Source organism: Dipodomys merriami, unplaced genomic scaffold, assembly GCF_024711535.1.
Source record: "Dipodomys merriami isolate MVZ:Mamm:240054 unplaced genomic scaffold, mDipMer1.0.p SCAF_5, whole genome shotgun sequence".
NCBI lineage: Eukaryota > Metazoa > Chordata > Mammalia > Rodentia > Heteromyidae > Dipodomys > Dipodomys merriami.
In genome coordinates, this window is record NW_027206068.1 from 43,010,717 (window position 1) to 43,037,582 (window position 26,866).

Sequence of the window (26,866 nt, forward strand, 5' to 3'; positions counted from 1 at the left end):
CTAATTTTTTTTTTAAAGTAAAGATGATTGTGCCTAAAAGCTGAAGAAGATAGAAATCTGAACCACTGGAAGCATTTTAATGTACATCTCATCATATCTGTGATGAGTGGTTGCATGTCTGGATTTCATGGAATTACTATTCATTTGTTTTTCTTTTCTTGTTTAACATCTTGAAAGGTAACCATGGAGGAGTTCAGTGAACCCCTCAGACAGTCAGCCCTAGGCCAGCAAATTCCAGGGGTATGGTAAAATTTTCAACTAGATTTTCATTTTAATAACATTTAATTCCCTGTCCCGTCATAATCGATACCTACCAATGTTTAACCTTCTAGTGGTGAGACATGCGATTGTGGTATATATTTTTTTCATAACTTGTTTGTATTGTATGGGTACCTTTTTATCAAAGCATGTTATGCAGTTTGAAGTAGTATGAGCCCAGATTGGAAATACAATACATACTGGTGTTACACCTCTTTTTTTTTTTTTTGAATTAGAAAATAGTATGGTCCTTGAAATGAATATGGGTAATTTTATATAGATGTTTAAAATCATACGATTATTTGGATTTCTTAAAGAGCCTTTTAAAAGAATATTTATTACGTTGTAAAGTCTTTTATTGTCGATGACATTTCAAATTCTCTTAGCAGCTGTTCATGATACACTTGTAATTATCACTCTAGAAACTGATGCCCCTTTACCAAAAACAATTTAATCTTTGGTGATTTGTTTTCCTTACTGGAAATTATCATCATTATAACAATATCACAACAGTATTAATTCTTAGAATCTTTTAAAGAATTGGGTACAAGTTAAAATAGCTGCCTATATGGGGTTTTTATTGCTTATATTAACATGTAACAATCAAAGGAGAAGCTATACAGTTCGCATAAGTTATGAAAACACACGAATGTAGATTTTATGTGAAGTACAATTCAGTGGAGAACATTAAATTTGACTTGCTGTTTGATGTTTTGAAACAGCTTGTGCTGAGTAGGCAGGAGGTCCTAGGTGTTATGGACAACCTTGACAACTGTGCTGTACCTTTAAACTGTAAGTGAGGCTCCTTCCACCCAGGTAGCTGACATCTTCCTGGTATTTGACATTGTGTTTCAGCTAGCACTAGGACTCTAGTACTTGTCCTGTCCTTGCCTTTACGCTGCTCTTCCAAGGTGAAAAGAACCTTCTTTAACTGTTTTTGTCAACCATTTTAGAACACTGTGGCTGAATTGCAAGGAGTGTCTGGCAACTGCAATAATAATAACAACTATTCTCTTAAGGTTTGTGTTTTGGGTAGAAACTAATGTGTATTTGTACCTTCTTGCTTCACATGTGAAATTAAATATTCTGTGTGTCTTATTAACTTCCTGTGCTCTGAAAAGCTTTCCCAAAGCTTTGGGTTGGTGTGCTGAATAATAATCTGAAAATAATGACTTGAAGGAAAACATGTTAGTTCTAGAACATCACAAGTCTTTTTGTAGAGGTTCTGCAGTTTGCTGTCACTTCCTAATATTTAAGCATGGATGCTTTTAATCACTAACACTTTAAATATTTTATGATTTAATGTCATGAGGAAAACTGGTATTTAATATTGAGGCTGTCTAATGGTTGCACAATACAGTATATGTAAGGATTTATATTGTCTTTGAATCTAGTGGGTTTTTTTTTTAGATAAAGAAGCTTTTGATGCTAAGTTCTCTAGTTTTTCAAAGCATGAAGCTTATACTTTTAACTTTTAAAGTACAGCACTACTTATTTGCACAATGTCTAAAAAATACTACATTTTAAGTACAAAACAATTTTAGTAAAACAGGTAATGGAGTTTGAAATGGAGGTCAAATATGTTTAAAAGGTAAGTGGGCTGATTCTGATAAGAGCCTGAGGAATTAGAGAAACATAAAATCTTTTTAACAGCCATTTACAGGCTCCAAATTTGTTAGATCTTTGCAGTCATTAAATTATATCTTGTGATTTGTGGATCCTCAAGTTTGTAAGAATATATAATAGTGATTATTGTCATTGAAACATAGGGCTCTTAGAAGATACTCAACTGAAGATTTTATGCATGCTTGATCTAAGCTAAGCAAAGAACACATACCACACACACACACACACACACACACACACACACACACACACACACACACACACACACACACACACACACACACACACACACACACACACACACACACACACACACACACACACACACACACACACACACACACACACACACACCGGCACATACACTGTCCTAAGGAAGTAGACATTCTCCTCTGCTTAAAAGCTCCTCTCTAGGTACAATAAGAATGTACCTAGTATATAGAGATTTATTCCACATAACATTGAATAAAGAAGGGAAAATGGTAGAGTTGAAGGAAATAGAAATCTTCAATAGAAGTAAAAGCAGAGTAGCATCACCTTAATAATTAATGATAAATACATACATATGACATTGGTATGAAGGAAAGAAGCCAGACATAGAAAAGTACATTCAAATGACATTATAGAATTAGGAAAACTAACTTCTAGTGTTTGGAAAATAAGTAAGCCAATAGGAAAAGATTCCACTTGGGCTACTGGCTTGCACAATCCGTTCACAGAAGAACTCCAGTGACAGGTGACTCCCAGCCGCATTAACAATCATCCAGTAAGTGGAAATTTTAAAACAAAATGAAATGCCATTTCAAACCTACTAAATTGATTTAAATCAGATAGTTTAAGTTCCAGAAGGACGTAGAGAAAGAGGAACTCTTATTGTTGACCCAACCACTTTGGAAAACTGACACTATCCAGTCAACTGGATTCAACAAGTTGCCAAACATTTTAGTAAAACCCTTATATTTATGAATAATCACACTCATGCAGGATACACTTCTATAACAAGAAAACACAAGGAACACAGCTGACATCTTTACTAATAAGAGCAGGCCAGATCTATTGAATTTGTTGTGTCCTTTCACACAGTGCAAGAGTAAATGGAAGTTGTTTCAGAACCTACAAATCTGAATGCACTGCTAAAAGTTAAAAGGCACAGAAGAATGTGCACAATGGGATTCCATTTGTGGAAAATTTATCAACATAAGAACACATTGTTTAGCAACAAAAAGGTAAAACTGAAACAAGTGGAACAAAAATGAAACAAATTCAAAAGCCCTAACAATAATAGAATTCATCACAATTTCTTCAGAAGAGTCAGCAGCTTAGATGGCGTCTAGGAGGCATGGTTGGTACCATTCCTCTTCTTCAATTAAGTTGCTGGTCCATTGGTAGTGGTTATTCTTTATGTTTTAACATTTATTTAGGAAGCATTTGTGTCAAGTCAATTCAGTGCTTTAAAAGATTTTAAATTCTCTGTGCATATCATACAGTTAATCGTCATGGGAATGTAAAGTGAATATAAGTGTCTGCTCTATGAGAACCACAAAGTAGGTTAAAACTCACCTCCATGTGAGAATCTCATGATATTTCTTCAAAAATAGAGATATTTTTCCCCACGTAGCCTCAGACCTACTGACTCATAAGGGGTTTGGGGCTCATGGAGGACCTGGGGCTATGGGAGTTAGTGGGAAGATAGCATGACAATTATCTTGTTTAAAAATGCCAGCACACTGATGTAAGGGTTGAGTTCTGGGTTTCACAAACCCTTTGCAAGAAAGAATTGCTACTGCAAAGCACCAGATAATCATGTGAGGTAAAGATCATAATTCCCCCTGGAAAGAGATTGTAAAATTGAGATTGTATTTATCATCAATCTGTAGATTATGCATAAAAAATGCCATTGATGACATTTTTGTTGGTTTCTTTTGTTTGTTCTGCTTTAATTTCTGTAACTATAATTCCTGGTTCTCGTTGATGATCGACCATTAGTATGCTCTACGAATTCGTTTCAATACAAATACATTATATTTTCTAATATGGAATTAGTTGTATGATTATAGAACTGTTGCAATGATAATAACTTGTGCCTCTCTGGTGGCTGTAGTTATCCTGTTGTGAAGATTAAACATTCAGGAACATACAGCTTTCTTAGTTTCTTCCCACAGTTCTGCTGGCATCTGAATAAGTGCTTCATTGTTTCCTTGGCCTGTAAAATGAAACAAAGGAAGATGCCAGTTTCAAATTGTAGCATGATATTTGAACTGTACAGGTTCACTTTGGTGTGTTAACTGGTTAGTTCAGGGTCTTTAGTGGGAAAACTAGGGCTCATTGCTCCATTCCTTGTTTAGAATATGTTTGCCAGAAACTTAAAGACAGCAGCATTTACCTTTTTTGAAGGTAGGCAACATTTACTAAAAAGACAACAGAAAATTAGTTTGATGCCCACAAGAAATTTGCTCTTTTGCTGTGGAAACAAAATATAAATTTGGTAAAGAACTTAAATTATTTTCAAGGTACTCATTATTGCTCACATTGGGCCTGTCATAGACACAGGAAAATCTACCACAGCTACAGACAATATAGATATGAGGATGAGTACTGTTGAGAGATGATTTCTCTATGCATCTTTTCTATAAATGTCTGAAGAGCAAAGGCATAAATGACTTTTGTTTCAGGTGATTTTTTTCAGTGATATGATGAACATATAACCTTGGAGTATTCCTCATGACCAAAATCCACAGCAACATAAAACAATAAATATTTATGCATTGCTAAGTCTGTGAGTCAGTTGAGCTGGATGCGTCTGACTCGAGATCTCTCTCAAGACTGGAAGGAAAGGTGTCAGCCAAAGTTGTGGTCATCTAAGTGCTCAACTGGGAGCAGGTCGGCTTCCAAGCTCACTTGCAGCTGTCCGCAGGGCTCAGGAGAGCCTCCCTCTCCTGTGACTGTTGCACAGCCAGACTATGCTGGCTATTGCCAGAAGCCATTTTCTTGTAATGTGAGGCCCCTTCAGACTCACAGCATGGCAGCTTCTGACCCAATAGTTATGGCACAGAAAGAGCAAAAGGACAAAAGAAATAAATGTAAGTGACATTGTGTAAGCTAATCTCAGCAGCGAAATCCTAGTGTTGTTAGTAACACTATTACTTCTTTTATTCTTATTATATTCTGGTTGTTAAAAGTGAGTTGATAGATCCATGCTACACTCTAGAGAAAGGTACTATAAATACCATAAATACCCAGGAAGCAGGGATTGATGGGAATCATTTTAGCATCTATTCACCATCAAAGGAAATAGTGCCCCTGCTCTTGAAGTATACTTTCTAAAAGAAAGGGTATTGAAAACTAGCTCATGAACTGTCTCACAAGAAAACATGAGTTCACGTAGATGGAAAGATTTAACTGACAAATACATAATTTCACTAGTTAACTCTAAAAGAAGGATAACTTTTGCTATTTGATGCAAGAGAACACAAAAGATAAATCTTTCCTTTTCTGGGAACTTAGTCTTTGCAGACCCAAAGCTATGTTCTTGATTGTTGTAATACTTTATTGTTGCCTTGGAGAAACAAGGGATAGTGTGTATAATTGTAGTCAGAAAATCACACAGTCATTTAGCATATTCTATGCATTGTGCTTAAACCTTGCAATTTATGACAACCCTATGAAAAAAAAGTGTTTTTTAGCTGAGCATATTCAAGGGGATGAAATGACCCAACATTACAAAACTTAGAGCATACAGAAATCACTGGTCAAAAATAGGGAGATTCCTTTGCTGGAAAGAGGGTGCTTTTGCTGCTACAAGCCATATCAATAGTTGGTGACGATTGGTATGTTTTAAACATCAATGTCTTCATTTAAAGCCTTTTCCTCCAGAGAAAAAGCAGCTTTCTTCTTTTCTCCGAACTGATTTTGATATATATATATATATATATATATATATATATATATATATATATATATATATATATAACCAGATTCAGACAAAATGCCACAAAACTGCATAATTAAGGCTATTTTTACAATAAGCACTGTTTAGCTTCTCTGATTTTACCACAGCAAACATTGCTACAGCAAAAAAAAAAAAAGACTGTTAATGAATGGTTGAACCTAACAACAAGTAAAAAGTCCCTAAAGGGTCATTCAGACCTCACCTGCAGCTGGGCTTTGCTACATTTCATACTGGAAAGCTGAGATGAACAGGAAAGTCAGGCTCTACTGTGCTGTGCTGATGTGGCTATAGCTCACTTCATTCAGCAACATTTTTGGTGGCTTCTGTGCCAAACACTGGCCTACCCACTCTAGACTGTAGGGATAAATAGTACCTGGCACATGCACGGAGTTTCCAGATGAAAGATGTTCATGAAACAAGACACACAAAGAAGTACCAAAATGGAATGGGTGATGAGAGACCCACACAGAGGGAACAGAAGGGAGTGGGCTAGTAAAGTATTTAGGGCAGCAGATGTCTTAGGTATTCTGATGTGGTAGATACTCCTCTCGGACTACTGCAGCAGTCGGGGCCAGTGTGTGAGGAATACAAAGGTCTGGAAGATTTCTTGTTTGTTAGAAGCAAGTGGCTACTGCACATGTGTAACAAGAGGGACAGGTTTAGCAAAACAAAAGATTTTATTTCAGGAGGAGCAATTTCCTTATAAAGGATTCATTCATGGAGATTGTCTAAGGAATTGAACTTGTGAGACCAATTCTCAGCAAATAATCTGGTGACCAACAGCAGCAGCAGCAGCAGCAGTTTGAAGCATCTTCCATATGACAGGCCTTGTGTTAAAACACATCCCAGATACTTTCTAGTTTAATCTCATGAAAACTTTACTATGATAAGGGGCTCTTTTTATAGTTTTTTCACTTCATAGATAAGAAAGCAAAGCTTAAATCTAGTAGTTAACTTTCCTAAAGTCTCAAAGCTAGGATTTGAGGCCAGATCTAAGTGACCAAAAATCAAGATACTTATTCCAATCACCACTTCACCACTTCCATGACATAACATACAAATCCTGTTCCTTCTGTAAAACTAGGATTTATAACTACAGTTCTCAGAAGTATTCCAGATTCTAGTATGTCTACATATTATTACTATTAGGTTCCCACTAATAAAAAGTTGCCTTTACACTGGATTCGGTATCCTTTGCCTATAATCCCAGCTACTCTGGAAGCAGAGATAAGGAGGATTGCATTTGTAGTTCAGCCTGGGAAAATGGTTTACAAGTCTTCATCTCACCAGAAAAAGCTGAGCATGATGGTTTGCATGAACAATCCCTGATATGGCAGAAAGTGAGGGCCTATCTGACAAACAACCAGAACATAAAAGGGTTGGGGTCTGTTTCAAGTAGGTAGAGCACCTGCCTGGCAAAACCACAGCCCCAAGTTCAAAGCCTAGTACTGCTGTACATATAATTAGCACCCACAGTGAATAAGTATTTTCAAACCAGCAAAAAATCAGATTATTCATTTTAATTCATGTTTAGAATGTGCCATATTGTTATGGCTTAGTCAGACTTTATATTTAGCTTAAGATTTTTTTGAGTCATTTATGCTAGTCATCAAATTGATTATATAGAACTGAATTTTATGTAATGCCATTAACCTTCAAAAACAAAGGTTTGCTTTACTAGTACTTGTGATTATAGGCTTAAAGACAAGTTCATACATTTGTACCTTTGCATACAAACTTTTAGCATCTCTTGAGATTATTTACATACTAGGCTTGCTACATTCCTCTTAGTATATGAGTACTAGATTAGTAGTATTTACAAAATGCCTGTTAACTCTCTCTGTACCTCTATATCTCTTTCTACCCCCTCCTTTTCTCTGAATATCTATGTGTATGTTTATATTTGAAATGGACTACCAAGAAAGCCACACCAAATCTGAAATTAGAGCACTTCTAAGATTTGTGGGCTCCTTTGTACTAACAAACACAAGTTACCTGAAACCAACTATCCCCAGTTATGGAGTATGCAGAGAAAAATCGAGTACAGCCTCACAGACACATACAGACATGTGCCAAATAATATTGGAACAGTATTTATGGAAGAGTCCTAGATTCCCAGGTAATAGGGATCTATATAGATTGAAGATGAATGATCTTTTTTTTCCTTTTAGTCAAACATCTTGATTTTATTTGCGTGAAAAAAAGGGAATTTTAACTACCATGTAGCCAGTTATAAAACACCATTGTTGGGCTGGGAAGGTGGCTCAGTGGTAGAGTGCTTGCCTTACATGCATGAGGCCATGGGTTTGATTCCTTAGCACCACATGAGGAGAAAAAGCCAAAAGTGGTTCCATGGCTCAAGTGGTAGAACACTAACCTTGAGCTGAAGAGCTGAGGGACAGCGCCCAGGCCCAGAGTTCAGGCCTCACAACCGACTAAAAAACAAACAAACAAAAAAACAAAAAAAGCAAACACCATTGTCCCTGAATATCCTGAACATACTTCTGTCAAAAAGTACCACCAAAGTCAAGATCTTTGGGTTAATTGCATCTTTGAGAAGCAGCATCTAGGATGCTGGGGCTATTTGTTTACTATGTGGCCAATGACACTCAGAATGTGTCTCCTTCTAAACACCACACATTAAACATGGGGCATTTGGAAAGAAGTCAAGAATACAGCCACAGGGACAACTGCCAAGAATCAGACTATTGAGGAGCCTGCCATCATTTGAGAAAGAAAGTCCAAAGGCAATGGAATAATGGTATTTCAGACACTAGGAATTAACACATCAAGGTTAATGACCAAATACCTTTCATGTTCAGGAAAAATATTGAACAGGAAAAGAAAAAGGAAAAGCAACAGTCAGGATGCTGGGCCTTCTTAATCAAAGGAATAGACCATTTGGTACAGTGTTAATGGAAGTTTTCTGCAGGCAATATGAATTTCTATCTGTATTTCATGTGTGAAAAGAACTATCTGATGGAACGGAGATGGATTAGAGGTTCTTTGTCTTTTTAACTGTGTGAATCAGTGATTTGTCTTGAAATTATCTAAGGCAAACATGGCAGACAATTAGTTTGAATTACAGTCTCATAGCCTGATGCTGCCAGAAGAACCACTACTTTCCAATAATGTTAAGGAAGTTAGTGGCAAAGAGGCACATTTATTACAGAGGTCATGAACTCTACCTACAGGGGCCAGCAGGTGTTACAAAGTAGTGAGGCAAACAGCAGAGCTATGTAGCATTAGGGAAGATTTGTTGTATTAGAAAGTGTATGAGCCAGGCGCCGGTAGCTCACGCCTGTAATCCTAGCTACTCAGGAGGCTGAGATCTGAGGATTGTGGTTCAAAGCCAGCCCGGGCAGGAAAGTTGGTGAGAGTCTTATCTCCAATAAACCACTAGAAAACCAGAAGTGGCACTGTGGTTCAAGCGGTAGAGTGATCGTCTTGAGCTGAAGAGCTGAGGGACAGTGCCCAGGCCCAGAGTTCAAGCCCCACAACCACCAAAAAAAAAAAAAAAAAAAAAGAAAAAAGAAAAGAAAGAAAGAAAGAAAAGAACAAAAGTGTATGACCTATTTAAAAGGGGCAATCATGACCAACTTTGGCTAATTCTTATGACACAGTATACTTCTATTGGCAGATATTAGGGTGTTTTTTTTTTCAAAATAACCTAGGAATCTAGAATTTGATATAAAATATTTTTTTTCACTTTGACAAAATACTCAGACTTATAAAAGTCCCATGGAGTCAGCATATGATCATATGCAGTTTGAGGGTTAGAAACTTCCAAGTTATCACTAGTACACCTTCACAGTAGTTAATAAACAAAATAGAATGGATTGAACTCTAAGATGAGTAGAATCAAAGTAAGGCTTGGTTAAGGTCCCTTCCATCCATGTCAGGCCCAAATCTCTTTCCTCTCTGCTTGCTTCCAGGGTTAGGTGACTTACTCATACAACAAGGGGGAATTTAAAGAAATAATATATTTCCCTTAGCATCAGAATTTTATTTAGTAAAATCACAAGATACTCAGATTGAAAAACCAACTCTCAATGCTCCTGATTCTTAGAAATGCACATTTGTATGGCAGACTTGTTCCTTTGGCTGTATAAACTAACATTTGTTTATAACATTGGCTGCATGAGGCATGCTGGGTTAAAAAAGCTGACTTTTACCATTTGGCAACCTGCTTTATTCCTATCTTATAAAGTTTTCCAAATAACCCACCTCCAACTGGACAGCTGGATTCTGAAGTCCCCTTCCTTTCAGACAGGAGAATATGCAACAGATGAAGAAGAAGATGAGGTAGGGCCTGTTCTTCCTGGTGGTGACATGGCTATTGAAGTGTTTGAGCTGCCTGAGAATGAGGACATGTTTTCCCCATCCGACCTGGACACAAGCAAGCTCAGTCACAAGTTCAAAGAGGTAAGCCACTGATCCACAAAGTACATATCTACCCCCTTTCTGTTTCATTTTCAATATATGGGATTTTTTGCATAATATGTCAAGAATATGTTGTTTAATGAAAGCTATTTAAAAACATTATTGAGGTAGCATTATTTCAAAGTAAAATTAAAGTCAATTTAGTTGTACCATCGCTAATTTAAATGCTTGTTACATAGTAGCAGTTTACAACATAGCCAGGCCATAATACAGTAACTTGTGTGCAGTTTCATGATAAGTTCAAGTTACATTATTTTCAGTTTGCACAAATTTTAGTACTTGGTGAGCTTTTCTCTAAGTGATTTTTTTCTATTTTTTTCCTAATAAAAATCAGATGGTATATATACTTTAAGGGTTCGGTTGAACCGATCAGTGAACAGATTTTGAACAGAGTTAATAAAACTAACAAGGGGATAGTGAAAATCACAGGGACTTTGCAACAACAAGAGCTATGCCCTCTTTTACCTTAATAGGTAAAGAGAGAGAAGGAGATTCCCTTTGTGAAAGAAGGCTGTTCAACACCTGCAACATTGTAAGTTGCAGCCAGTGCTAGATACTGAATCCCTTGGCAAAGATGATGTAGACTGACCCCACATTCTCAACACTAGTGAGTTCTAGTTAAGCTCAATCAGAAATGCTAAGTGATACAGTCTTAAAGTTTGAGGAGATCAGCCTCCAGAGGTAAGGGACTGTCAAAGAAGTAGATCCTGAGTGTACAAATATCGTTACACATGTAAACTTGTCTTCCATATTAACTGTTAGCAACCTAATATGTTAAATAGCAACCATGATGGGTCAGTCCCCAATCAAATGCTCTTGCATCACAGAACAGTGCAGAAAAGAGACCCCATTCTGTGGGAAGTGGCTGGATGGGAAGAAAAGGTGTATTACCTGCAGCTGATTCAGTCAAAGAATGTAGGTTATGTAGAAGGTCAGAAATATGCTTTAAATGTCTTGGATAAATACTAGAGATGGTGAGATAAAAGTTGTGTGCTAGTAAGGGCCTATGATATAGCTCTTGCATGTTGTCAGGTCATTATGACCCTTGTATCTAGCAGATGATAGACCTAGAAGGAGTGTGCACATTCTTTTTATAGGATTTGACAAAAAGGTAGCAGTGATATGTGGATGTTTGTATCCTTCATTTTCTACCATGTTCCATCAATACTCTTAGATTTGCATCATTGTGTGGACGACTGTGTGATCTAGACCAGACAAGATGTTGGCAAATTATGCAACATTGGAAAAATCCGATTTACTGCCTTTTAAAAAAGTGTATGATATAAAATTTATTCAAACACAGTCAGGCCTATCTTTTTATTCATTTGTGACTTATTTTATGCCACAACAGCAAAACGTTTGGACTGCAAATGCTATATGATTTGCTATCTACCATTCTACGGAAACATTTTGATGAACTAACCCATTCTAAAGGACATGGCTGATTTATTTTTAGCCTGATTAATCACACTTATGGTTTTTTTTTAATGTAACTTTGGTTTTAAAGAATTGAAGATCTACCTTCACTTTAAGAACAAACACATAGCACATCACTTGTAATTCTTTTTGTTTTATATTTAACATATAACATTAATATATTACTGATATCTTAATTTCTTCAGGAGATTGCTTTTGGTGGTGACCACATGGCACATTCTTGTAGCATTTGTGTCTGTGCACTGTCACAACACTATTTGTTTGTGTGGTCACAGACATGTCCAATACCACAAGAGGCGCTTTACACAGAATTGTTGTGTGGATGGATTCTGTTGTATTGTAGTCTTCACAGTTTTATATTAGCTACTTTAACTGAAATACTACTGGGAAAAGCACATAGGCTAACATAGAGTCCTGTTTCTGCTCATGATTATATGTTGGTCTTGGCATAGTTCTTGACAGACTAAACAGTGAATGAGTGATATCAAGTGTGGACTAGGAATTAATTGTACAGTGAAGATAGGAACCTAATTCAGTTTTTACAAACATATTGTTGACAGGTTGATTGGAACTTTAATGTTCATTTGCCCATTTCCCTCTGATTGGTGGAACAAGTTATTTGCCACAGAATCTTTGCCTCTACAACTTGAACAATTTCAGACCTTTCTACCTTTCTAACTTATCTTTCTTCAGTGTAGCTGTGTTAGAAAAACATTAGCACTGGTGGAACAAATCACATCTTTTTAATAATTCCATTACTTACATCTTATTAAAGGGAACAATTGAATCATTTTCTTAATACCCTTTAAAATCCCTTTGTCCTTTATTGTAAGTAGGTTAAGCAAGTAAATTAATTGACATTTCTTTTTTCACATTGAATCGCTTAATTCAAGTTTACAGAATATATATATTTAACCCAAGCATTTTTTCCTGACCTTCTGAATAATTTCATAATACCCTCTGCTAGTTACATAAGTAACCAAGAATAACAGAAAACCGTACTAAATGAATTTATCAAAAGCTGAAACAAAGATTATATTAGCAACACTATAAATTAGAAACATTTTCTTATTTCAGAAAAGACTTATAGAAGAGACATATTGCCTATTCACTACAGTTTTTTATTTTTCATTTATAAATCATCTGTTCATTATTGCAGGGAAATTTTTAAATATTTTATAATAGCTATTATGTTTTAAAGTTCTCAAATTTGGGGCTTATAATTTTGGCATTATGTGTTTGACTTTATATTTATTTTTATAAAACTGTTTTTAAAATGTTGTAGTTTTTAATATCACTAAATATTATTCTTTTATATGCTTTGTGTCCTTTACTAGAATATTTTCACTTTTTTCTTTCTTTTTCAAGGATTTTATCTGTTATGCTAGCTTTGACATTCTTATGGTTTCTTTTTTTATTTAAAAAAAGAGTATATTGTTCCCTATTAGTATCTCCATTTCTGCCTTTTTTGTTATCAATCAATTATACTTTTTTTAGTTTTTATTCTTGCATTCAGATAAGTGTGGTGAAACTCTATATTTTTCTGAATTTTTCTGAATATTACTTTAGCTATGTGTCTTTTTTACTTGTAGAATGCCATTGTCATATGTTTCTTTATTAGTTTTCTTGTGATTTCCTTTTTAACACAAGAATTATTCTGTGGTGTTTTAAATTTCCCAGACATATCAAACTGTGTTGTACTTTGTTATAAGGATCTGCCTTTACTGCATACTGCTCTAAGATATTCCTTATAGTAACTATTGTTTAGAACTTTGAAACTCTTTTTCTAATTTAATTTATAAGCTTTTGTTTTCCCGTTCCTTGTATATAAACAAAGCACACATAGTCTCTGTGTAGTTATGGAGTTTTTCATATATAAATAGGATTTATATAGCATGTGTCTACAACTTCTGTGTTTAGATTTTAATTCAGATATTTCCCCTTCTCATTGATTTATTTTAACATCTTTCTTGTCTGTCATGATTCATTTTGCCCCAAACTTGGTTTTATTATGGTAAAAGTTCAACATAGGCTTTCTTTTGCTTTGTATTTCCCTCACAGTAATCTGTTTTTTCTATCCTTTTATTTATATACATTCCATATCCATTTGTTCAAACATGCTTCCTTCAGCAAACCCATTCCTGACTCTTAATTTTATACAAAATACTCTGGAGTCTTTGTCAGTTAATTGATGAGTTTGATCTATTTGTATTTACTCTAGTCCTTTTAGGATTAGTACTTTGGCTTGGCATCTTATTCATGTTTTTTACTTTTCATCTCTCTCTTGTTTTTTTTTCAATCTTTACACATATTTGCCACTAGATGTGTCTAACATTTTTATTCTCATGACTTATTTTGGTTCAGTCTTAGGGTCTTTTTTTTTAGCAATATATAAAGCAGATAAATAACTATTTTTTTCCTTTAATAATAACTATAGCATATTGTCCTCTACCTATCTTCCTCTCACTAGATTTTTTTAATCTTAGAAGATTTACTTAAAATATTTGTAACTATAGCTTTTACAGAATGATTATTTCATCTTACCTATTATTCTTTTTTGTCCTACTATTGTAACAATAGTGAGATTATGGTTGCTGCCCTGGTATTAACTCCCTAACATCTTTGTACTGATACTAACTTAATTATTGGTATCATTAAATGAGTGGCAAGGAGATCACTGCTTCAGGGCATGAGATAGACTATTCCTGATTTACCTCCAGATGAACACTTATGTGGAGAAGATTGAAAATTAATTAAGATGCTGGTTTCCATCTCTGGTTGATTTAGATCTTTGGTTTTCCAGACATCTGAAGCAGCTGTGTTCGGCTTCATTAGCAGTTTCTAATAAGATTTTTTGTTAGTTGATAAATGAGAGCTTGAAGATAATATGCATGTATGTATATATGCATGTATATATACACAATTTTAGCAAATCCTAATTGTAGCACTTTATTTTATTTATAGTCTTGGATATAGTCTTTAAGAGAATTTTGCCAATTTAAACTCATCTACATGTTTATTCAAGGTCTAATTGCTTGGATTTTGTTTTCTGCTTTGTTTCTTTTATATTATTTTTAAAAAGTATTTTTTATTTCTGTAACATTAAGATTTAAGAACAAACAATACCATTTAAATGCACCATATGGAAGTTCTGAGGTTTTGAGAGTTCTGAGTTCTCAGGATCTGAGAGAGATTATTATTAAAAATCTGTTCATTGTTTGAACAAAATCTTATTCTATAGTCCAGGCGGTTCTCTCAAAATTCTTAGCTAGCCTATGCTGGCCATGAAGCTACTATCCTCATTTCTCAGCCTCATGAATACTGGGATTACAGCTGTGTGGTAACACTCCCAGCAATTTGCTACATTTTTTTCAAAGTTACTTTTCAAATTGATTTATAATATATTTATTATGTATATTTTTATAGCAGACTTGCAACTAATATATTTTTGGTTAATCAATTTCCAACATTATTCTTTTTATAGCATCATTTCCTAATTTTTAGATGTTTAATTTTTCCTTATTTCTTAATGTTGAAACATCTTTAAATAAAGAGTATAGTTTCTGTGAGCTTCCTATATCATGGATGACATTCATTAATTATGACATAGAAATGATAAACTACTGGATTCCTAAACTTTTTTTCCTGAAATGCAGTAGGCACATTTCATTGTTTTAATCATATAGTACGGAAAACTCAAGTTGGCATTTGGATGTTTTTCAGCCTTCACTTAATAATTTTAAATTACAAGTTCCTTGTTGATCTCCTTTCATTCATTGATATTTTCCCTTCTAATAGGTTTTATTTGTTCTATGATTATTTTTTTTATTTTCAGTTTAGTCCATTACTATTTTCTTCAGTTTTTATTCTCTTTGTTACTTTTCTAGAAACACAGTCACCAGTGCTTAGTCCATTTCCCTGTTTACTTGTTGATTTGTGTATGTGTGTGTGTGTGTGTGTGTGTGTGTGTGTGTGTGTGTGTGTATGTGTGTGTGTGTGTGTGTGTGTGTGTGTGTGTGTAGATTGATTGTATCTCTTTTTCCTATATCAGGGATTGTTTCTCAGATTTTCTCTTTCTATCAATGTCATTCCATATTGTTTGCCTTTAACTGTGCTTTAAATTCAAATTGCTTTATGCTCTTTAGAAATTATCCTGACTTAGTTCTCTTCTCAAATGCTTCATGTTCCTTTCTTCGTCTTTTGTTCCCTCGCCTCTCTTTCATTGGTGGGTTTCCAACGGTAACCATCAGATTCTTTTGCATCATCATTTTTGCAGGTTTGCATATTTGTGTTTTCAGTGTTTTCCTTATTTACTTTGACACGAGTCTAGGAGTAAGGTTTATAATTTTTTTAAGTGAATAGTTGCCACCTGTGGGTGTGAAACTCATTGTTCAGTCCAAGGTAAATAAAGGAAAACAGAGCAAGCAGGCCTATTAATACAAGTGTTGAAGATCATTCCATCTGGTTTTTTCTCCTGGGTGTGAGTCTGGAAGTATTCCATGCCCATGCAGTGCAGTGTGTCTGCCTCCTTTCTCCCTTCTCCCCCTGCTCTGATCGTTAGGTTTGAACAAATGAGGCCTATTGATGAACTTGGACTGTGAGGTCCCACTCCTGAGCAAGTCAATAAAGGGCATCCACTTCTCCCATTGCACAGACTGGCTCTCCATAGTGAGTGTTGGTGACATAAAATGGCCTCCTGTCCTCAGACTCACGCTTGGGTGGACTGCTAGTTTCTGCTACCTTATTTTGACTGCTAGGTGAAATCTAACACATGAAATCTAACCTCTTTTGGGCTGCGAAATTCTCTCAATGTGATTTCACTGTCAAGCTAGCAGGAAAAAGAGAAAGACTGCATCAAGAACTGCTAGCCTGGTCGCATCTTCACACACTGCCCCTTAATTCTCCTCAGCACTCCGGGCTGTTAACACCAGTAAAGCATTCCTCTTGAGGAAGTCCAGACATTGGGTTACTTTATTTATTTAATTATGAAAAAGAAGTTTGAAAAATTATAAATACATGAACTTATAAATGAAGGAGTCTGTGGGATTTATCATTAACTAGTAGAAAAGCCTTTGATTGTTACCTACATAGTGGTAAACATATATTATGTTAAATGCTGTAAATTGAGTGTCTATGGCCCATGCCTGTAATCCTAGCTACACAGAAAGCTAAGAGCAAAGAATCAAGATTCTAACCTCAGCTTAGCAGAAAAATTGATGGGGACCCTGTTTTGATAATAACCAGCAAAACCCAGAAAACCTAGGACAGATGGCATGGTTCATGTTCTAGAGAACCAGTCTAGCTACTGAAGGTCCTGAATTTGAACTCCAGTACCACAGTAAACAAACAAACAAAAAAAACAAATAATAATGCTATTAAAAAATCGCAGGCTAGGGGGCTGGGAAGATGGCTCAGTGGTAGAGTACTTACCTTGCATGCCTGAGGCTCTGGGTTCGATTCTTCAGCACCACATAAGCAAAAAGAAAAAAGCTGGAAGTGGCGCTGTGGCTCAAGTGGTAGAGCGCTAGCTTTGAGCTAAAGAACTGAGGGACAGCGCCCAGGCCCAGAGTTCAGGCCCCACGACCGGACCCAAAAAAAAAAAAATCGCAGGCTATGAACATCCATCATGTTCATGTGTTCATCATTAAGCATCAGTTTCTCAGTACTGTGCTTAAGTATCCTTGTGGTAAAGAAGCCCCATCACCCTGAGTGGCAAATGCTGCCCTTGGTGATGTCATCAGGACTAGACTATGGCGAAACTCAACCAGCCTCTTTCAGAGATTTTGCATATGGTATCTCTTCTACTTAATGCAAACATGTATCAATCTTTGGGCACAAGTGACATGGGGAAAGATCAGGGCTCCATTTTAACAGCCCTAGTATGTCAGCCAACACAGCTTCATTTCTATCATTTGTGCAGCTTTTACACTGGGTGGGCCAAACAGACATCACTCCAGTATTCACAAAAATAATTGTGAAATTCTGATCCTGAAACTTTCTTAGAAAGTTCTATCCAAATGCAATTCTTGTTGCCTTTGCAAAGACAGCACAGAGAATGTTATACTTACCTGATTATAAAATTTCTGATGCCAGCTGAGTGCTGATAGCTCATGCCTGTCATCCTAGCTACTCATGGGGCTGAGAAGCTGAGCCTCCTGGGCAAAAAAAGACAGCAAGAATCTTATCTCCAATTAACCACAAAAAAAAACACCCAAAATAAATTAGGGCTGGGAAGGTGGCTCAGTGGTAGAGAACTTGCCTTGCATGCATGAGGCCCTGGGTTCGATTCCTCAGCACCACAAAAGAAAAAAGAAAAAAAAGCCGGGCTCTGTGGCTCAAGTGGTAGAGTGCTAGCCTTGAGCTGAAGAGCTGAGGGACAGCGCCCAAGCCCAGACTTCAGGCCCCACGACTGGACCAAAAAAAAAAAAAAGGTCCTAAAATAAATTTTAAAAAACTTCCTCAAATAGAGCTCTGGCTTGTGGCATAGTGCTGCACCATTTTGGACAAAGAATTTCAAGGATAGTACCCAGGTCCTAAGTTCAAACTCTAGTATAAGCTGAAAAAGAGGGAGAGAAGATACCAGAATCCTCTTAAATCTCTCCTATTAAGATGTTTTTCACTTAAAAAATGTTTTCCATGCTTGGCCAGGATAATCAGAGGGAGGCAAAAGTTCCAGCTGAATTATTTACCATAGCTAAGATATGGAACCAACCCAGATGCCCCTCAGTAGATGAATGGATCAAGAAAATGTGGTATATATACACAATGGAATTCTATGCCTCCATCAGAAAGAATGACATTGCACCATTTGTTAGGAAATGGAAAAACTTGGAAAAAATTATATTAAGTGAAGTAAGCCAGGCCCAAAGAAACATAGGTCCCATGGTTTCCCTTATTTGTAATATCTAGTATATGTATGAGTCAAGCGGAAAAGGTCAGATAATGTGATGTCAGGGAAATGAACCCTTAGATGTGTATTTTAATGTTTTTTTCTTTCATGCATGTGTTTCTAACGCATTTATAAGATTATCTCTTTGTTGCTTTGTATGTCCCTCCCCCACAGTATAACCCCTGCTTTCACTATATTTGATGTCAGTATAACTTGTGGAGGAGATGGGGAAAAACCAGTTGTTTAAGGATACAGGTGGACCCATTGCAACAATGAGAAGTATAAGTTGTCATGTCCAAAACGAGTTTTACAACGTTGGTGCCGGGGGGGGGGGGGGAGAGGGGGAGGAAGGAGAAGGATTGGAATTGGGGGGGACGGGGGAGGCTGGGAAGGGATGTGAAGGGTAAACAAAGGAGGAGGCTGCAATGCTTGGTAAGAAATGTACGCATTATCCTGCCCATGTAATTGTAACTCCTCTGTACAGTATGTTCACAAATAAAATAAAATTAAATTAAAAAAAAAGTTGGAGCTGATATGTATATTTATATATATTTATTTATTTATAAATATGTATATTTATACATATGTATATGATATGTATATTTCTGTTATAAAGTTGTGTTTCTAGTAGTTATATTTGTGTTATTTTTGTGTTATATATTGTGTTATATTTGTGATTCAGTCGTATGCATTCATGCTGCATATTCATCTTTTTGAAAGAAATAAATAGAAAATTTAAAAAACAAGTAATCATACAGAATGATAAATCTAAGAATCATAGGATTATTGCAGCTAAGATTCTGGGATAGATGTCTGTGTCATACATGTTAAAGATGTCAAAGTAGATGAAAGAGATTGGTCTTGTGTATTAAGAGACACTGACCTCTTTGGGGGAAGCCACTCTTGGGTAAAGTTGGCCTCTTATGAGTTGGAGGTATCTCACACCAATCTTGCCTATTATTCTGGATGCTTGGACCCACCATTGGATCTGAGAGACAACAAAGAGAACAAAGCAATGATCTACTCCCTAGAGGACAGAAGGCTAATTGAGATATCCAGGAGCAGTTTCCTTCCTTCTTTCTCCTTGCCTCACCTGAGAACTTACTACCAATGATGTAGCTATCTGAGGGGATAGGTTCCTTTGCATTTTTAGTTCACTTTCTTATTTATATATTTATGATGAGAATATCCACACACTGAAACAATGACAACTTCCTCGGGGCTCATTGTTTCACAAGTATCACACTTGTAGGACAGGAACCACCTCATAGTTTCTCTCCTCCAGCCTAGAGAAACAATTTACTGAGGTCACAGTGACCTGAGCAAAAGAAAGTTGCAGGCTATAGACCTGGTACCCTCCTGGGAGTTAATGACCAAGAAAATAAGGCCTGGCATTTGTCCACAGTGCAAAGTTCACTGTAAAAAAAAATGGCCTTTGGATTTTATGCTCCCCTTCAAATAAAATCAGGGTATGAGTTTTATTTCAGGTGTGACATTTTACATCCTTCAACACTTTTAACTGGGAGGGAAAATTGGATAATAATAAGTTAGTTTGTTAGATACTTTGTGTATGCGTGTGTGAGATCCTGACTAACTACATTGAGGGATTATTCTGTGTTAGCCAATGGTTTACACAGATTTCTCATTTAACCTTCAAATAAGGAATGTTATAAACTGTGAAACATAGCATTTTATAGGGGAGGAAAGAGAGTATAAGGGAAGTTAGTGCATGGTAAGTTGAGATGAGTTCATTCAGTCTGAGCAAAAGAAAGTTCAGTAACTCTGCCCACTTGGCACATAATAGAAGAAAAAACTACTTGCAGCAGTTCCTGTCAGTAGAGATGTCTATGGGAATGGATTTTCTGGGTGCCCTGGCATGTTTGCATGGAGGTAGTGTCTCCCTGGAAAATAATTCCATGTGTGTGTCTATTCACCTTATATATTTATGTCTATAAATGTTTTTATTTTATGCATTTATATTGGCCTGATACTTATTAGGGATACTATGTTCTTCTTTCACATAGCAGCTCATCCTTAAGTGCCTGTTAAGTTCATCCTTTTTTTCCTAAGGAAAATGGCTTTGGATCAGAACCAAGACATCTGGGTTCTAGTCCTAGTTTTAATGGTGCTTCACTGGGGAAAATGGACCCAAGTCTGTTGACTTCTCTGAACCCCAGTGTTCCCATGTCTGGAATGAGTCCAGCATTTGTATTAGTATGCTCATGAGGGGGCTACAGTTGGACTCACTGGGCATCAGACTTATCCAGCTAGATGGCCTGGCATTGTCAGACTCGGAAAAGACACATCTATATATTAGGGCTTTGAATAGGCACACACCTCTTCAATTAGGTGCAAGAGAATTTTGTGGGATTTTAGAACAACACTGCCATGTCTTTTGTATCTTACTCTATTTTTAGTCATGAAGGAAGATAGTGATAGGTGCCTTTCTGGAAACTAACACTATGAGCATCTGCTAACGGCACGTGAATGAGCCTGTACCCCAGGACTGTGGTAAGAAACTAGGATGCACCAGGCTCAGTTGCTCATGCAATAACTAGCACATAGTAAATTGAGATGAGTTTATTTAGTCTGAGCAAAAGAAAGTTCAGGAACTCTACACACTTAGCACACAGTAGACGAAAACCTCCTAATAACTCAAGGACAACTTGGGCAAAAATTGTGTAAGACTCACTTCTCAACCAATAAAAGCTGAGCATGGTATGTATTCCTGTTATGCCAGCTACTCAGTATAAATAGGAATCTGGGTCAACTTGGGCATAAACCCCAGTTATTGAAAAGTAACTTTAAAAAGAGGCCTTGAACCTGGCTCAAGGGGCAGGACACTTGCCTAGCAAGAGCAAGGACTTAAGTCCAAAACCCTGTACTTCCAAAAAGGGGACAGTCAGAAAGAAACTAAGAGGGCGAGGCCTCTGGCCTAGAGACTATTATTAGCACCCCAGAAGCCTCAGGATCCAGTGATGATGGAGTAATAGGGACCTCAACAAGATGTCCAGAATAACCAGGTCCCAAAGACTGAAAGTGACAAAAGCCATAGAAACAGACACAGCCCGATTTATAGTAATTTCATAGTCACCCTCAGCAGCAGTGGAGGCCAAGCTGACTGCATGGTCTCCAGAGCAGGAGGAGAACAGAAAGCAAGAAGAGGGAGCACTGGGCCAGGCACCTGGAGCTTGGGTCTGGGCCACCAACCACCTACACCTGAGTGTTGAATCGACCTATCCTGAATTCTTCCCTCTTTCCCTCATAGAGACAAAGAAGTACACAGAAGAGAGCTGAGTTTATGGGGTGCTCCGGAGGTTCTAAGCATTCCCCATTTCGTTCATTCCTCAGTCAGCAGATTCCTCTCTCTGCTTCTGGGAAAACAAAAAACAACACTTTGTAGACTTACTTGATTATAGTAGTAGCACAACTTTATAGTACTTCTCAAACAGTTCTAAATCCAAAGTGCTCTGAATAAGAGCTTAAAAAGTTTATGGCAAATCAATTTAGTGGCACAGCCTGACCAAAGTGATGGGATGCTGTTTATAGTCTTTCTGTGCCACACTTAGGGGCAGTATTCATATGCATAAAGGCAAAAACATTCAAGTCTGCAGAGGCTTCTGCAGATCTGCTTTGGGTAGTTGCAATTGATGGAAATTGCACATGCTTCAAAATAGGCAAATAAATAAATAAAATCTGCATTCCAGAGTCATCCGGCTCTGGGGAGTTCAGAGAAGAAATTGTCAGCATACAGATTATTTTCCTTAAATTGGAGGATGTTTATTTATCCCTTAAGGAAATGAATGATTCATTGATTGTTCTTCCCTTATGGAGAAAATGTGGGGGAGGGGCAAGCCAAAGCAAACATATGGCGATTCAAGCTTTTTTGGGTCTAAATCTCCAATGCAAGTAGGTATTTTGGAAGACATGAGTCTGAATCTATAGCTTTCCTACAATAAACTAAAAAATGAAAAACAATCTAAAATTTCAACGTAAAAAAATATATCTATATATAAATCTCGTATCCTCTTTCCCGCTTTGCCGCTGAGCTGCTTGCTGGTCAAGATGTGCAAGCGACTCGCAGATCCACAGCGCCACCTTTCTTCCAGATGTGGAATTGAATGTTCATTTTGTCTCCCACCGACTGACTTTTAAGCATTTCAGCCAGCTAGGCTCAGCAAAGAAACAGTATCTGGACACTCAAATCATAAAGGAAGAGCTGCAAAGAATACAAGAAATGTGTTTTCTTCTTTTTTGGCCCCTGAACAATTAAATTGGTAACCTAATCTTTTGTTAGGAGTATGAGCCATAAACCCAGTGTTTAATTAGTTTGCAGCCTGTGATTCCTTTTTAACACACTAGACGTTTCATTTACAACTTGCTGCTCTGCAGAACTTTTTGCCAGGCATTTTACTATGAAATAAGGTATTCTCCCAGATGATGAAGATTTTAAAACATAGTACTTGAGATTTTTTTCTTTTCAATTTTTCAGTTGCAAATCAAACATGCAGTTACAGAAGCAGAGATTCAAAAATTGAAGAGCAAGGTAAGCCCCAATACATGGTACTTGAATTGTGTTCAGAATTCATCTACTGTGAATGAATCCAGCCCTCTGGCTAATGGGTTTGTTCCTGTGCACATGAGAGAACACAGATGTGACCAGGTCATTTCCACTGTTAGTGCATACATGGATATACCCTTGGGGAGCAAAACATGTCTGCACTCAGCACGCACATATGTGGTCAGTTTACTCAAGATTTCTTCGAGAAGCACTATTTGCAGTAGTTCTCTGAAGTATATTAGAGTCACTAATTCTTTAAGTGTCACCTGATACATCTTACCTTCTTTTTGTTTACCTTATTATAAGTAGATTTAATCACATATTCATTTTTAGCTTATTGATCAGAAACATACTATTTAATATACAGCACTATTTCTGATAAAAGATAGTTTCTAAGAATTATAAACTTAACATGATATATTGCATAACTGATTTTAGGTGCCAAGTATTACACTAAGTTTTTAGGCAACTTTAGTTCAGTGTTTTTAGATGGTAGGGAGGAAAAATTTTGATAAAAAGCAGCATATATTTTTAGTCTATATGTGAAATAATACAAAATTCAACAGGACATTTTTGATTGACAGGTTACAAGGCACTTGGATGAGACACAGTCCTAGCAATTGTTTTTAGTTTTGGCGAAAAAAATCATTTCAAAAGTTTAAGAATATCTTTGGAATAACTTTAAATAAGATTCTTTATTGTTTCTCTGATCTTTTGAAAATTAAGACATAATTATTCCCACCACTAATTATTTGTTTCCTTAATCACATTGAATGATTGTTTTGATTTTTCCATGTGTTTTAAATTGAGGTGAATTAGCAAGGCTGTTTTGGCTAAATGATATTCTTAGCTAATATACTCCAGAGCTCTTTAGTCAAAACATGTCTATACATCATTCATGGTGTCAGGCAAGCACTGTGAATAGCAATTTTTTGAATTAGTAGTGGTTGGTAAATAAACAACAAAGTATATTTAATAAAATACAAAGTATTATTTAATAAAAGACGCAGGAAAAATGGTCCTATTTTAAATTGAAATAGTTTCTTGACAGAAAAGTAGAAGGTACTTTTTTAATTGTTGTTTATAATTAGAGGAAAAAGATTCTGTGAGCTTAAAGGCTTTAACAAAGCTTAGTGTAAGATTATAAGTGTTTAATTTAGAAAACACGATAAATTACCATTTTTTACTGTTACATTGGTATATGATAGCTACATATTAACTGACAATGTTTACTGTTGATATTAGTAATAGAATTTCTGATTTGGGAGTAGTGTGGGTTACTTTTAAAATTTGTAATCCATTTAACAAATGTATTCAGTTAAAATTTTACACAGAAAGTATACATGTCTTACATATAAATATATATGTACATATGTAAATCTATGTTTCCATTCTCTAAATGCTATCTGATTTTGGAATGTCTTAATTTTGAAGAGATAGTTTATAATGACTATATTTTTTAACTTTAAAGAAGACCCAAGAAGAAAATAAAGCACGAGTTTGGAGACCAGAGTGGTGGTGCTCATAAGTGACTTTTAGCCCCCCACTTCAATGATCCTTGTTAAATGTCCATAAAACTGAGGATGTTGGGCCAGGGTGGCATGTATTTTGAAAGATACTTGGAAACAGAAACTGTAGACAGCCTTTCCGTTACTAATTTGTAGTTTTGCTGATAATTCCCTTTTGTACTCTTACATGAATTGGAGCTCATAAAGATCTAGGAATTTATCACACTGTCTCTGGTATAATCAACTACAGACTATATTCGTATAAATTGAAATAAACAACATAGTACTATTATCAGAAGATTAAAAAAGCAAAGTAATCATAGCAAACCAGTCACAAATACTAGTCGGAGGAGCTATTCCAAGCATATTGGTCTCCTCTCACAAGTCTGCTGTATGAATGATATCATTGACTATGAGAGCAACTCCATCACTTGCTCAAGTTTTAATGGACAGTAATGGCAGAAGTGGGTTCAAATCTAAGCTGATTGACTTGACAGAACCTTCTTAACCTTACACCACATTGGTTCTGCCTCTCTTCATTGGCCTTCTCCTGCTTCTTTCCTAGTTAATTTTATATAATTTTATATTTACAAAAAAAAAAAAAGAAAATGGCTTGACAGTCAGCAGATGTAACCAAACTCAAAAATGCCCTTTCCTACTTACAGAAATCCAACTAGTATGGCTTAAAGGAGAGTTTGTGGGAGTTGGTAACAAATCTGTATTTTATTATTTTTCAAGACTTCCATTTTCTCCTCTATGGGATTATGGAAAATAATAACTGCTTTTCTCATCTCAGGTGTTTTATGATTGAGTATACATAGCAATGTGATTCGACCCAAAATATGCAATAACCAAGTCCTCTTGTCTTTCCATTTACTTTCTCCAGCTGCAAGCGGCAGAGAATGAAAAAGTAAGGTGGGAACTTGAAAAAAACCAGCTCCAGCAGAACATAGAAGAGAATAAAGAAAGAATGCTGAAGCTGGAAAGCTACTGGATCGAGGCTCAAACATTATGCCACACAGTGAATGAGCATCTCAAAGAGACTCAAAGCCAGTATCAGGCCTTAGAAAAGAAATACAACAAGGCAAAGAAACTGATCAAGGATTTTCAACAAAAGTAAGCAGCTTCTGTACTAAAGAATAGTTTTATGTGTGTCCAATGAAGGTTTTATATTCAAATGCTCCGTCACATTTAGTGGCATGAAAAGATGATCTCAGGATTTTCTCTTTCAGAACTCATCACTAATTCTGGACTTAGTGATTATATTTTGAAAATTACTTTTATCATTTTTTACATGAGAGTAGGGTTTGTATACAAACTTCTAACATTGCATACTAATCCCTAATATTTGCTTCCTAGTGTTTTGATTGATAGTTACTATTCAAACTTTGAATTTCTTTATTTCCTTGTGAACATTTCTGATTGAAGAGCAAGAAGCCCCCATTGAAGCTGTGAATAATGCCTTCATATGGGATATGGGATATGCAAAGGAACACTTGGAACCTAGATCAGGCTACTTCAATGTGTGTCTACAGGATCAGTAACTGCAGACTTCCCCTCAGTGCATGCACTGTAAATATTGACCCAGCCAACTCCCTAAACACTCCCCTCCCCTTCCCCTGGCCTCTCTGCATTTCTCATTTGTTGGGGAAAAAAAAAATCACAAATGCTGTTCACTATAGTGTGACTCCATCACCACACTCAGCATTTGCCTTTCAGCAACTCTTTTCTGGGCTACAGCTGCTTTGCTTCTACCACTTACATTTGGGTGTAATGTTACAGGAAATGACCAGAAGGATTTTACTAGAGTTTTTTTTTTTTTTTTAGGATTTTTTTTTGTTTCAATTTGTTTTTGGCTAGCTAAAATAAAATGTAATCTTCCATACCAAGCCTGAGAAGCTATGTCGTTGCATCAGACTCATCATAGCTCTCTTTCCTGTCATGGAAATAATATTTTTAATGTTTAAAAGAGACTGCCATGAAAACCTTGTTGTTAAAAAGAAGGAAATTATTCCCTGGTACTGTGAATTCAGTGTATCACTGTTGTAACTTTTCACCAAAAAACATCATACCCAGTTCTTTTATGTAATAATTTTATAATAACATTTTCCAAATCTTTATATTCTGGTCTCAGCTTTCAGAATGGAGTTATTGCTCCTCCGTCTGTCCCACTTTGCAGTTTTAAGGCTCCAGAT

The 26,866-nt window shown here is 36.2% G+C and overlaps 1 protein-coding gene across 11 annotated transcripts in view; it reads left to right on the forward strand.

Annotated features, from left to right (window-relative positions):
- Ppp1r9a (protein phosphatase 1 regulatory subunit 9A) overlaps positions 1 to 26,866 on the forward strand; it is a 265,581-nt gene that overhangs the window by 192,379 nt on the left and 46,336 nt on the right. For 5 of the 11 annotated variants that reach the window (XM_069996521.1, XM_069996524.1, XM_069996528.1 and 2 more), the window contains 4 exons: positions 1,212 to 1,277; positions 10,103 to 10,258; positions 23,095 to 23,148; positions 25,558 to 25,787. In XM_069996521.1, the coding sequence (XP_069852622.1) occupies positions 1,212 to 1,277; positions 10,103 to 10,258; positions 23,095 to 23,148; positions 25,558 to 25,787 (506 nt within the window). The remainder of the gene's footprint in view (positions 1 to 1,211; positions 1,278 to 10,102; positions 10,259 to 23,094; positions 23,149 to 25,557; positions 25,788 to 26,866) is intronic. The other 6 variants (XM_069996527.1, XM_069996532.1, XM_069996529.1 and 3 more) reach the window with 2 other exon arrangements.